At 42.9% G+C, this 14,094-nt stretch overlaps 1 protein-coding gene across 7 annotated transcripts in view; it reads right to left on the reverse strand.

The window, feature by feature from the left end:
• The window catches only part of ptprfa (protein tyrosine phosphatase receptor type Fa), a 509,773-nt gene that overhangs the window by 156,211 nt on the left and 339,468 nt on the right, over positions 1 to 14,094 (reverse strand). For all 7 annotated transcript variants that reach the window (XM_041207577.1, XM_041207574.1, XM_041207576.1 and 4 more), the window contains one exon: positions 11,742 to 12,047. In XM_041207577.1, coding sequence (XP_041063511.1) covers positions 11,742 to 12,047 — 306 coding nt within the window. The remainder of the gene's footprint in view (positions 1 to 11,741; positions 12,048 to 14,094) is intronic.

The following is a 14,094-nucleotide window of genomic DNA, read 5'->3' on the forward strand; positions in this document are numbered from 1 at the left end:
GCTGAATCTAAAGTTGTCCTCACTTTACATTCACATGAGCTCTCTTTCAGCAGTTATCACTAGCTAGTGATTGAGTGGCTAAATTTCCCCTTCATAGCCTAGGGACATACAAGGCCAAAGTCAACTGCCATTATTTTTCTTTCATGTCATGTGGGCGTCGCTGACAAGGCCAGCATTTGTTGCCCATCCCTAATTGCCCTTGAGCTAAGTAACTTGCTAGGCCACTTCAGAGGGCAGTTCATGTTGTTGTGGGTCTGGAGTCATACATAGACCAGACCAGGTAAGAACAGCAAATTTGCTTCCCTAAAGAGCATTAGTGAACCAGATGGGTTACTATGACAAGAAACAAAAGCTTCATGGACCACCACTGATACTAGCATTCAATTCTAGATTTTGTTAACTGGATTTAAATTCCACGAGCTGCATGGTGGGATTTGAACCCATGTCCCTAGACTATTTGCCTGGACCTCTGGATTACCAGTCCAGCGACACTACCACTACACCACCATCTCCTCCCATGCTTCCCACTATTGTGACTTATGAGTAACAGACTTAGTACTCTGTTTTACACTACATGGCACATTTACTAGATAAGCAACTGCAATATATTTTTACAACGCTTTGTAAAGAACTCCCTTCTTTTTCGCATGTAATTTTTGAATGCAGATGTGCTGCGAATAAAACAGCTGGCAGTTAACATTAATTGCCATGTGGTTGTTGCCTCTACAAAAAGATCAGGAGCATTTTCTGTTTCACACAAAATCATCATGTTTTGCAGTGATCAGGGTTTGTGCAAAATAACAGCTAGATATCAGTTTTCAGACAGACCAGCTACTGAGCAGCTGATGTTGTCTAACAAACTAGGTGTGTAAAAATCCCATTACCCAGTGTCAGCAAAAAAGTCCGCTTTGCACCTGTGGTGAATTAAAACATCTATCTGTCACCCACTTGAAAGAACCTTTAACTAATTAGCAATTATTTTGCCATGCATACCTCCCAAAATTACTTTCACCTTTGAGTCTGCAAATTCCACAAATTTAATTCTAAACACCAATTCTGCTCTCAAAATGATTCATTTCCAGAAAAAAGAGGGAAAGGAGAAAGGTAATTCTATATCTAAAGACATCCAACCTTTTATTAGAAGGGGGAGTTATGTGGTTCCAGGCATGATAATTAAACAGTTAACTCTTAACAGTTGGAATTTTAAGTTAATCAAGTTGATATGTCTTTGTGACATCGCTCTGTGCATTGTACAACATTAGTGGTGCAATGTCATCTTACACTGTTGCTTATTATTGACAGCTATCAGAGACCTAAACTGATTGCGAGTAATTTGTAGGGAGTTTAACATATAGCTCACCACCACCTTCACAAGGGCAATTAGGGATTGGCAAAGAATGCTAGCATTGCAAATGACATTCATATCCCATGAAAGAATTTTTTAAAATCTTACAAAACAGAACAATTGGGAAATAAGATTTCTCTTTTCATTGTTCCAATCAGTATATGGAAGCACCGGTGGATTCTATATGAAAGATTAGCATAGATCAATTTTCAGTGAAGTTCCAACTTTCAACATGGAGTATAATTTAATCTCTCTACGTACAAAGCAATGGTTGAAATAAGATTTTTTTTTACTAAGTACTAAACCACCCCATGTGAAATCAGAATGGAAAGTGCTGGGAATAATGTTGAATATTAAGGCAAATCTAGAAAGTAGTCTTAGAGGAATGACAATACCGAACATTGGAATTTATTCATTCATTAAACCAATGGAAAGCAGTAAAAGTTTAAAATAGTAATTCCAGTCAACAAGAGATAAAAAGGTAATTTCAAACTCTGCCAGCCAGAGATATGAAAAACAAGAGAGGAGGAAACAAATTTAGCCTGAAAAGTAGTTGGTGGTGTATATGCATGGTGGTGTAACCAAGATGAATAAGATAAAGGAGGTTCAGAAACGAGTCACAACAGCCAGGTAGAAAATTAGGTAAGGGAGAAACAGCCTTACAAGCATTTATAGGAATATCATATGTATCAGGGTGAAAAAAATTTTTGCTACTGTTGAAAGATCCTAAAGGTGGCATATCAAAATGGCCAAATGGTAGCAAATAGACATGTACATCCACATGTTCAGAGAGCATACCATGATTAATCTCTCCAGCATGGAAGTTGAATTTTATTGGAGGAGAGGGTGGGTGGCTGGCTGTCATGGTGGAAATGTTAGAAGTACTTTAAAAAAAATAGAAGTATCAGGTATGCCAGTCATTAACAGGCTGAAAAAGTTAATGAAAGTGGCTAATGAAATCAGTCTTGCTGTTGCCACTTTTTCAGGAATAGAGCCCAAGGGTTGAAAAGCAGTCAACATAACACTATTTTTTAAACAAGGGATGAGGAACAATCCAGAAAACTACAGGTCATATCTAAAGAGTCAAAACAGACAGGAGGCAGCTATTTGGTCCATTAACTTCAAACCCCCTCTCTGTGGAGCAACCAGTCAGTCTCAATCCCTTGCTCTCTCCCAGTAGCCCTGCAAGTTTATTTCCCTCAAATACCTCTACATTTTTGTTTCAAAATTATTAAATTGTCTGTTTTGACTAGCCTTCTAGGCAGCAAATTCCAGTTCATTACTACCTGGTGCGTAAAAAGTTCTTCCTCACATCTCCTCCCGAAAACCTTAAGTTTGACCCCTAATCATTGTACATTGCCTAATGGGAACAGTTCTTCTTTCTCTACCTTATCTAAACCTCTGTCATAATCTTGACCACCTCTTCAACCTCCTTTGCTCCAAGGAGAGCAAGACCAGCTTCTCCAACTTGTACCCAAGTTCCCTTATCCCTGGAACCATTTTGGTAAATCTCCTCTGCATCTTCTCAAGGACATTCACATTCTTCCGAAAGTGGTGACCAGAACTGGACGCAATACTCCAATTGTGACCTAACCAGAGCTTTATAAAGGTTCAGTATAACTTCCCTGCTTTTGTACTCAAAATCTCTACCCAAGATCACATATGCTTATCTAACTACTAACTTCATGCAACTTCAAAGCTCCAAGCACATGAACCCCCAGACCGACTATCCTTGCACACTCTTTAGAACTGCACCATTAAATCTGCATTTTCTCTCCCCACCCCTTCTGCCAGAACATATCACCACACACTTCTCTGCATTCAGTTCCAAATGCCACTTGTCTGCTCATTCTGTTAGCCTCTCTCTGTCATGCTGCAGGCGACTGGTATCATCCTCACTGTTTGTCACACCTCCAAGTTCGGCACGACTGGCAGGGCACACTATGTTCTACCATTCTGTAGTTTAAAACAGCCATTTAACATGACTTACTGTTTTTGTTCTTATGCCAATTTTTACCCAAGTTGACAATGACCTTTCCATTCCATCAGCCTCAATTTTGTTAACCGGCCTTTTATGTGGTACTTTGTCAAACACTTTCTTAAAATCCACGTAAACAACATCCACTGCATCTCCCTCATCCACCTTCCCCATTATTTCATCAAAAAATTTTTGATTAGTCAAACAAAAACTTCTTTTTTACAGATCTGTGCTGGCTCTCCTGAATTTAATTCAAACCTCTCTCAGTGCCTCCTTCCTAGGTGGACCAAAAACATACTAATCAAGGAAGTTCTCCTGAACACAGTTCAGAAATTTCTTCCCCCCTTACCCTTTACTCTAAGGCCAGGATTTTTTCAGATGGCAGGGTTTACCTGTGGAGAACACATTTCAAAATTGGCTGTCCCTGAGCCATCTAACACTCCAAGGAGTATTAATTAACTGCAGATGTGGCTCCTGCCCCTCACTTGGGACGAAGCTCCAACTCAAGAGGGCTGCCAGCTAATCGGGTTAGCCGGCAGCTCTCTCATCCTAGCAGTGCCAGAAGCTGCAGTGGGCATGACTGGGACTCTAAGAAACAGTCCCCAGAGTCTAAGTCCCAGAGTCCAGGACCAGGTAAGTGTGGGGGTCTCAGGGCAGGGAGGGGTGGGGGTGTTGGTGGAGTGATCAGTGGGGGACCAAGCATCCATGGAGGCAGATTTTGTTGCCAATGGGGAGGTTGCTGGATGTTGACAAGAGGCCACTGATGAAGTTGCCCACCCCCATTTTCCACCCGAAAAGGATCACTTTTGGGCTTCCCCTTTGCTCCCGAATTCCTCCTGCCAGCTTGAAAATTGAGGCTGGGCAGGAAACAGCCCTTAGGTGGTCATTAATTGGTCATTTAAGGGCCTCAATTGGAGCAAAGGTGGGCTGGTCTAGGCCCCGGCCGTACCGCTGTAGAATTATGGGAGGCCGGTGGGAAGGCCAGGGGAATTTTCAGGTCACTACTGCTTCCCCCTATGTCTGCAAACCTGTCAGCAGGAGAATGTAAAATTCTGCCCAACATTATCCCAATTGATATTCACTAATGAAAGTGCTCCAATATCACCACTTTATAGTTACACACATCTGTGATTTCCCTGCAGATTTGGTCCTCTCTCTCACTATTTGGAGGCCTATAGAATGCCCTCAGGGGCATGATCACACCCTTTTTGCTTCTCAATTTTAACCAAATTTTGTCCTTGCCTCTTCGGGGACATTCTCTGTTTTCAACACTACAATGCCTTCCTTAATCAGTGCTGCCATCCCCAACTCCATTTTTCCCTTCTCTACCTTTTCTGGACACTTAATATCAGTGAATTCTAAGCACCGAGTCCTCACCATTTTTAAGCCATGTTTGCATAATTACTACTACATCTTATTTCGACATGACTACTTGCGCTTGTTGCTCACCTAACCTTGTTCACCACACTTTGCGTATTTACATACATGCATTCTAAACCTGCCTTTGTGTTATTTGTAATCCCTCTTAGAAATCCGGAGCTCGATCTCAAGCAGCTGGAGACACTCCCTGAACACGTGGTCCATAAGTATCCTGAAATTTCTACATGGTGCAGGAACTAAAGCAATAGTTATTGTTCCCCATCCTTAATCTAAAAAAAGCTCTTTATTCCCTCTTATAGAATCTAGTTAGTAACCTGTTTAAATTATGAATTTTAATACCTCTGGACCTCAGCTCTTAAGTCCTCCTGTCTCCAGCTCCCTCTCTTGGACCACTCATTTTTCTTCTGAAATACCACAACACCTCTTCCTCACTCGCCAAATTTCCTAAGTGTATTACTTTGTAGAGGCAGCACATGGTAGAACTGATCTCCATGCATTAGAAAAAGCCTCCTGTATTTACCAGGAAAAATTCAAAGATCTGATGAGTCAGCTCCTGGTGACAGTAATTACCAGTTTTAACTAGCCACCTCATGAGATAACTGTAATTAGCCACTAGGAATCAGATTTTCTTAACCATAGACAAACATTGTGAAAGAAACTAGAAGTCAATGTTAAAGTTTTGCACTTACCATTTAACTAAATTTTAGAAAAAGAGTCAACACGTAACCAAATTCTCAGAGTTTGGTATGCTATAGAAGCAGTGCTATGTAAAACTGGACTCCGTGACGCTGAAATAAAAACAAAATGTGATGGAAAAACTCAGCAGTCTGGCAGCATCAATGAAGAGAGACCCAGAGTTAACAGTTCAAGTCCAATATGACTTCTCCGGGATTTCCTGGCAGCGGCTGAGGACTCCATTTCCCAGCAAGCCCAAGAGTTCCAGGCATGAGCGGAGTGCTGCAGGGTGAAAGGCTGTGCATGCTCTGTTCTACTCCTGTTTTTTTGTTAAAAGGCTTGGCCATCCGGGACATCGGGATTATGCCTGCGTATCGCGAAAACAACGATCATGCGACCCAGCTTTTCCATCAAAACACAGGGAGTCCTGAGACCAAGAGAAAAGACCCAGGGAGAGTGTCCAGTGGGAAGGATTACCGGTAGGAACCACTGAGAAGAGAAACTACTGGGGAGAGAAGCAAAGAAAAGAGGCTCCAGGCAGCAAAACTGCTGCTTTTAGCTGTCTCCAGGTAGTGAGGGCTCGGGAGAAGCCAGGGAGAGCTGAAAAGGCAGCGGAAGGTCAGGGACTCCGTGCCAGACTGTTGGGGCAAAGGTGATCTTTTGGAGCAGTGTTCTGGTCAGCATGGCTGAGGAGCTGGAGTTGTGGCCATGAGTTAGTGCTGGACTATAGCCTCGGGAAGTCAGTGGAATGTACTCTCAGGAGAAGGGATTAAATCTTCAAGAGGTGAGCAGTCATTGAGGCAATGAGTCGAAGCAGCTTTTAAGGGGATTCAAAGACTAGATCTTTGAAAGTGAAGGCTTGAAATCCCTTGTGAGCGAGATTGTGTAACTCACAAAGGACACAGACATCTGAGTGGGTGCCTTGGTTACATCTGCCATTTAATATGCAGTGTGGTCTGTTTGACCACAGTTTGCCTGTTAATTTACATTTGCCTCATGTTAATTTTGAACGTTAGAATACGAAATAGCTATTGTAAATTGTTTTGCTTTTTGGTTTTTGTATAGTAAAGTTCATTTTGTTTGTTTAAAAACCTTGGAATCTTGTGGCTTTCTCCTCTTAGTAAGTGCCTGGGATCTCAAACTTTGTCTGCGAAACAGTGGACAGAATTTTGAGGTCATCAGCTGGGTGGGGTGGGCGGGCCCGGAAGAGGCCAGGAAACGGTCTGCCGCCTGCAATTGGCCCCCAACCGTGATTTCATGCCAGCGTGAAACACGGCTTTTCACTGGTCAGCAAATGGCAGGGGGTGGGCAGGGGGTGGGGGGGAGTGGGTGGATGTCAGCCACCGGGCCCAATGGCAACCAGGCAGCCAGTTTAAAAACAGCAGAGTCAGGGCTACGAAGACTGCCAGCGACGAGGGGAACTTCAGTGTTGTGAGCAGGTGAGTATAAATTATGGAGTGTAATGCAGCTGCAGGCGCCAGGCGGGAGGGCAGGTCGGGTGGACACTTGGGGCCCCTCCATCCCGATTTTCTGATGAGTGCCTCTTGGCCCTCCTGAAGGAGGTCGCTGCCAGAAGGGACACCCCCTTGTCCCTTGGGATGGAATGAGAAGGCCACTGCACCTAATGAAAAGAGCTTGGGAGGAGGTGGCAGTGCTGGTCAGCAGCCATGATGCGGTGAGGCACACCTGGGTCCAGTGGTGCAAGAGATTTAATGACCTGCTGCGCTTAGGAAGAGTGAGTACCGTGTCAGCATTGATCAGTGTGGTGAAGTGTTAAAGTCTGGCTGCCGCCACCCCCCCCGTGGAGCTCAGGGGTGTTAGAGTCCGAGTTCCAATTGTCAATGATGCTGGAGCTGGCCAAGGGGGTGAGCTCTGGCTGCTTGGACTGAGTGTCTTGTGGCTCAAGGGCCATGACTCGATGTGCCCTGCAAGGTGTTCCTGCAATGATGGACAGGCTGCAATGGCGCTGCAGGTAGAGTGTGGACTAATCTATGCTCCTCTGTCCTTTCAGGAGAAGACTGTCCATAACAACAATGAAAGGTCACGGACCAGTGGATGCCCAGCTAACCGCCTAACCCTATCCAGAAATGAACAGGATGTCTTGGACCTGGAGAGGTGCCATGCACTTCAGTCAACCGGCCACAGAGAGGCTGGGGTATCAGGCGAAAGTAAGAGTGCACTGCACAGAAGTGAGAGTTTCAAATGCTGCAAACATTCCTGTGTAGTGTCATCACTAATGGGAGCCTTGAAACTGCATTCCCCATTGATCAATGAAAGAGGGTGGCATCACGATGCAGATCTTCACAGTCTTACCAGGGTGCCTGGCATACACAATGACAGTGTGATGACTTAAACTAATGACATGTTGTTATTCTCCCTTAGGTTTGCCATCATGAACCCAATCGCAGGACCCCAACGACCCACCCCTGACACCAAAGGTCTGCCAGGCTCCAGAAGCACTTACGCCACACCCGATCTCTGAACCAGGCACCAGCACTCGGTGGGAATTAGATCTCCAGTTAGAGTGCACAGCAGTGAGGGCACTTCACACTTGCTTGAGGTTCAGGTGGAGGCAGAGACTGCCCAGGGCGCCGGCAGTCAGAGGACTGCTGGAGACCAGGACAATGCTGAGTTGAAGGCAGATGATGAGACTCTAGAGTCGTCCATTAGGCGGCAGATGCTGGATGTCCAGTGAGGTGTCCGGGAGGATCTGGTGGAAATCCACGAGGGTATGCATGCCCTGGTCTTCGTTATGCAGGAGTCCATGTGAAGCATGAGCACTGCAGTGACCCTCATAATCGAGCGCACTGCCTCCTCCATTGACAGAGTGGCGACTCTCATGGAGAGGCAGCTCCAGGAACAGAATCAGGAGCTTGTGGGGTTGCGCTCAGACAGCCCTCATACAGGCACTGAGCTCAATTGATCAGTATCCAGGTGGGAGATGGATGAGGCACCCAGTATCCCAGCTAGGTGCCCGTCCATCAATGGTGAGCAGGGAGTTCCAGAGCAACCTCACATTGGCACACGTGCTATTTGTCGTCCCTGCGGGCTCCTCTCAGGGTGCTCTGGATGACAGCCCTTCTGCCAGTGACTGTGGCATCCAATGAGGCTGCGGCAACTAGGGAGATGCCAGCTGTGGCACTGGTTGCTCCATCCCAGGCAGAGTCAGCACAGGCTCCACTGGCCAGAGGATGACCACCAAGGTCTTCAAGGCCAACAAGTCCAGAACCAGCAGGCTGACTTCGGTGCCAGTGAGGGGGCTGCACCAAGAAGTAGCACTCGCAAATCTAAGTTTAAGACACCATGAGCTCAAGAGGGACTGTTCACAGGTGATCTTCTGTTGTGCAATGTTTTGTTAATTTTAATTGGTCTAGTGTTGAAGACCTGAGAAGGTTCTGTTAATTTGTTTGAGGGTCAACATGAGATAAATTCCTCTGCCAGGAAGTTTGTCCTTTATGTTGAACCATCTTTGATCTGTTTCTGCTGGATCCCGTCCTGCTGTGGGGATTCTACTCTACTGCTACCGAAGAATCTTTGCTCTTTTTCTGCCTGATTCCCACTTTATCTGATTTAATTTCACCTCACCAAGGCTCCTCACCTCTGCTGGATTCCTGCATTAACCTATGCCAGCTCATGGACAAGATCCACACTTCCTCAAAACTCAATTTTTCACAGAAATACTTTGACCAGTATACCCATTGATATTCTCACTTCAAGCAGTTCCTGAGCTCACTCACCCTTACTTGTTGTTGATCCTCTGCATCAGTATTTCAAGCCGGTTCTATCCAAAAATTCATTTCGTCTTACCAGGTGACCTCTGAATTTAAATTCTGACTCATTTATTGCTTCATCCCTATTCTCTGCTTACAACCAAGACGTACTTAGCCTAATCTTTACCAGTTTTATATTTCCCTTTTTCATTTTTACCATTCCTGGACACTTCTTTCCAGTTTCTTAACCTTCTGGCAACCCAGTCTCCTTTCATTATTTCCCTCCTGGATACTTTTTCCCCCAGCTCTTCCCTACACAAACCACTCCCACACACCCAAGTCTGGCAAATCCAAACCCCAACCGTTCCCTATCTTGCTACTTTACTCTCCTGTTTATTCCCTCCCGTGTAAGACCATCGCTTCCTAATGTGGCCCTTTCTGCGTTCTCTGAAAGGTCTGCTTATGAGGTCCAACTGAACCACCCTATTCTCTTGCTTACCTTCCCACTCAGTGTGCCTGTTGAGGTCTAATCCTCCTTCCCTTTCCTTTGATATTCTCACTTCAAGCATTGCTGACTCCATAGAGTCGGATGGCAGGCCAACAAACACTGCAACTCTGCATCTCCCTCCAGGATAACTGTTCATTTGTCATCAAAGCCTTTGCGATTCACAACTTAATTGCATTGTAAATGACATGTCCTTGATGCAAACTTGGCTTATGGGTGATGACACCTCCCTGTTTTCTCCAGCCTCTCCACCTGGTTATACCTTCTACTACCTGCACTGCCCAAACTGCCTCAGTGGCATGTGGCCTTTATTCTCAGTTCTCATTTTGGTCTGTCCTCCTACTTCCCCATCACCTCTTTTGCACAACTCACAAAATCTTCTTTCTCTACAGCCTACCCAAGCTCCATGTCAAGCTTCTCACCAAGACACCTTTACTGCTTTCTGCACTTAGCCTCTGGACCAAATGGCTTCCCATTTTTAGTGATTTCCATCTCCATCTCTTTCCTCTGAATTCACAGTCTACCTGTCCTCCCATGACCTCCCCCTCCATATGAAATGGTCTGCTCATTTCTTTAATCACAGGCAACGTCATTTTTGATCCATGTTCTTATATCTTCCACCAATCACATCCCCCTTTCAATTCTATATTTGCCCCAGAAATAAGAGTCCCAAAAGTCACTTACAAAGGCACTTTGAAACTCCCAACAGTCTTAACTTTGGTCTTCCGCAAGCCACAATACTTCTGCAGCTACCGATTTGCTCAATATATATCCACCTTTGATGCCCTTGCTCCCTTACTCTCTCCTATTCTGATCATGCCCATTCGTATGGCCTCCATCTTTGCACCCTTATGTCCCAGGGATGTAGGTTTGAACATTTAAGACAACTAGTTTAACTGCTCCTCAAACACTATTGAGCTCTGCTCTCCTCTGTCAAAATTTCTCACCACTCCAGCGTTTTTCTGGAATGCAAAGATAACACTAGCTTCTTTTTTCCCACTATTAACCATCTCCTAAAGTCTCATTCCATTTACTCCTCCATCATCACCAACAACACAAACGAGGAACTCATGGTCTTTTTTGTCACTAAAATTGAGGCCAATCTCAGGAAGTTGAAGAGCCTCAAGTTGATTACTCTGGGGAAGAGAAAGGTCAAAGGCGTCATTATTCAAGCATTCAAGATAATTGGGGAGATAAATGAAGCAAACCCTGATAAGTGTTAGAAGTTGTCACAAACTCTACAACCTAGGGATATATTCAGAAGCTTATGAGTGGAAGATATAGAAATGTTTAGCTACTTGATACAGAAGGTGATGATCATCTGAAATGTACTGACTAGGGAGGCAAACAGTGCAGAAAAGTTCAAGGAAGAATTGGATAGTTATTGAAGAAAGTGGATGATTGAGGGGTATTAGTTTTCAGGAACAGATAGACTGCAGTGCCTTTTCAGTTTCTTTATTCGATAAGAAAAAAGTTAAAGCAGATAGTGGTAATTAAACATTCAAGAGCTCTGGATACCACAATTCTCAGAGGAATTTTGAAACAACACTAGATTTAACTTGATATTCAGGTGTGACAACTTGGATAAATCAGACATCAAGGACAAAGCTGTGAACAAGATTTCTGGTTCAGCTATTAACCTCATCACTTTCAATTGAAAATGAATCAGCAACAGTTGATGGCAGTATTTAGTTTTTACATGATGCCGCTGATGACACTGTGTTTCTCATTTTTGTGAGTGAGATTCATTCATACATATATACTTATATATATGTATGAAAGAACATAGAAATATATTTCTTAAACAACTAAAGACGTAATTGCTGTAATTTCTATGTAGGGAGCTGTGGTACCCCTTTGTTAATAGGCTGGTTACTAATTACACAGAATAGATTTGAATTTAATTTGCATGAGGACACCTGAAATGAAATATTTATTGTGGACTGCAAGTATTCTTAGGTCCTTTGTTGCATGAGAAAAAAAATAACTTTTACAATAAAACAAACAATTGCAGAAATAATAGTAGCTTTCTATCTGAATTTCAATCTTGTCTTTGAAATGTTTTGTAAAGTTTTTGTCTTTTGAGGAGTTGGTGAAAGAGGTACCACAATGTTAAAACACATTTAACTTTGTTTTCAAATGACCTACCGTCCTCATCCGTACGGATATTCACAGGTGTGCTCTTCGGACCCGGCCCAACGTTGGTGTGAGCCCTGACCCACACCCGATATTCAGTCCACTTCTCCAGGTCCTCAATTAGTGAGCTGGTTGCGTCTGCCTCAATGTTGTCCAAAACATGCTTCATGTTGTCCTCACTATCCACCGCCTGATACATAATGGAGTATTTGGTAATGACGCCATTGCGACTGTTTGCTGGCGGTGGATGCCAACTTACCCGAATGCTGGTAGAGCTGATGGAGAATCCATGGACATCTTGAGGTGGGGCGGAGGGGGCTAGTGGATAAATGGAGGGGTATGAAGGGTAATGAATGAAATAAGATGCCAAAAGACTAACCTGAACAGAAATACTAGAACAGAAAAATGCATGCTGACAACAAAAGAAATTAAAACACAATCCAAAATTTTAAAAATGTTTAAACTCACGAAATGTTAACATTCAGTCATGCATAAATACAGTAAAATAAAATTATGGTAGGATAAAGAATACAAAAATAAATGTTGAACATTCATGCAAAGTACCTACCTTAAATTGTATAGAATGATCATTAATTATTCTGAACTTTATTTACAGCTGAAATAGCATGATTCAGCACATTTATTACAGAACATTTGTGGCACCTATGTACTTATAATACAATTAGTCACATTTTAAACAAGGCCAATAAGCCTAGCCATAATGATAAAAAAAAGTGGGATAATATTCTTCAATTGGTCCACATAGATAGTATCTTCTGAAAGTTGAGCCTGGACTACTACAAAGCAACAATTTTGTGGTATTCCATTGTAATAGTATATTATTAATACTGCTGGTGTCAGAACTTGGGGTGGTCTTGTGAACCAAGCAAACTACATAATCTCTCCATGTACGTGATTATACCACTAGATCTGGGTTGTTAGCATTTTAGTTTGCACCATTCACCATCTTAAAGGTATATTCCAGGCTAAGGCACGATAATAGATTTATCCTCAAGACATATGTAAATTTTTAATTATCACAAGGTGGCTGGTCTCAAAATTAGAAATGCCAGCTTCTCACTGACGACAGCTAGATATTGAAGCATGGTTTATAACTCAGCTTTAGGTGACAGCAATCCCCACTGCTCATTGCCTTCCATTATTCTACAGGAAAAGCAATTTGATCATTTCTTTAAATTGATAAACTTGGCTGAAAAGTCAAGGCCTTCAGCAGAAAACTTTGAAAAGATTGTGAAATGAGAGAAAACCAGATAAAAGAAGAAATAAGTGCTTAGATGATGCAAACTTGGCTTTGCAAAGTCTGCAGAACCATAGGAGGAATGAGAGACTGAGGGAGGAAAGGAGGTTTTTTTTGGTGAAAACTAATGCATTAAATTAGGAGCCAACAGTTTTGATTTCAACCTTGCAAGGGTGCAACACAGGCAGAAAGAATGTGCAAGATATATTTGAAGGTTTATAGGTTGAGGCAAAAAAGTTTAAAGAAGCAATGCCAAATAGATAATGGGATACTAATAGGGAAATAAGGCTGTAAGCTTCTTCAGTAGCTCTAAGGATAAATCATACAGTTCCAAAAGCCTTGTTTTGATTCAGTGTTTGCTGGGTTATGGAGCTCGCAGTAGGAGTGCTTCCTGCCGCAGATCATCTCCTGTGAATGTCCCTAAATAAATGAGCAACATTTAAGTCTTGTAAAGATGTGGTCTTTATAGGCAGCAAAGAGTCATGAAAAGAAAACAGAGCATTTAAAGATCCCTTCAGCAACGGATGAGACTTGAGATTTGTCTTAGAGATCATAGGATGTCTCACGATAGAGATATTTGGAGGATTGTGGCTAGAGCCAAAAGCAAAATACAGGGTTGTTGGACTTGTAAGAAACTTGTAGGGTCACAAGGGAGAACAAATGCATTGATTCAACAATTTTATTGCAAGAGGAATGAAGGATCTTTTTATTAAGGAAAAGCAGCAGATGTAGCTTGATGACTACTTGAAGAAACCACAGATTTAGAGAAGTAGCACAACTATAGAAAGAACAGAGGCTTGGAGAAACCTCGAGGCAGAGAGCAAACCCTTAGAATTTTCAATAATATTTTAATAAAAATGAGTGGGGAAAAGAAAATTTTAAAACATCTCAAACTCCAAAAATCAGTATGCACCTGTGTAATTTGACTTCCTGTTGTCATGTTTTTAAATTGTACTTTTTGAGTCGACCTTTATCATTATAAATTTCCATATCTACATTTATAATGGGAAATGGCATCAGAACCCCATCATTCTGATTGAGCAATCTGGGTACTGGATTCCCAAAATTCACTCAAAATGCTTTCTGAACAATTTTCAATGGTTTTTT

Source organism: Carcharodon carcharias, chromosome 16 (assembly GCF_017639515.1).
Source record: "Carcharodon carcharias isolate sCarCar2 chromosome 16, sCarCar2.pri, whole genome shotgun sequence".
NCBI lineage: Eukaryota > Metazoa > Chordata > Chondrichthyes > Lamniformes > Lamnidae > Carcharodon > Carcharodon carcharias.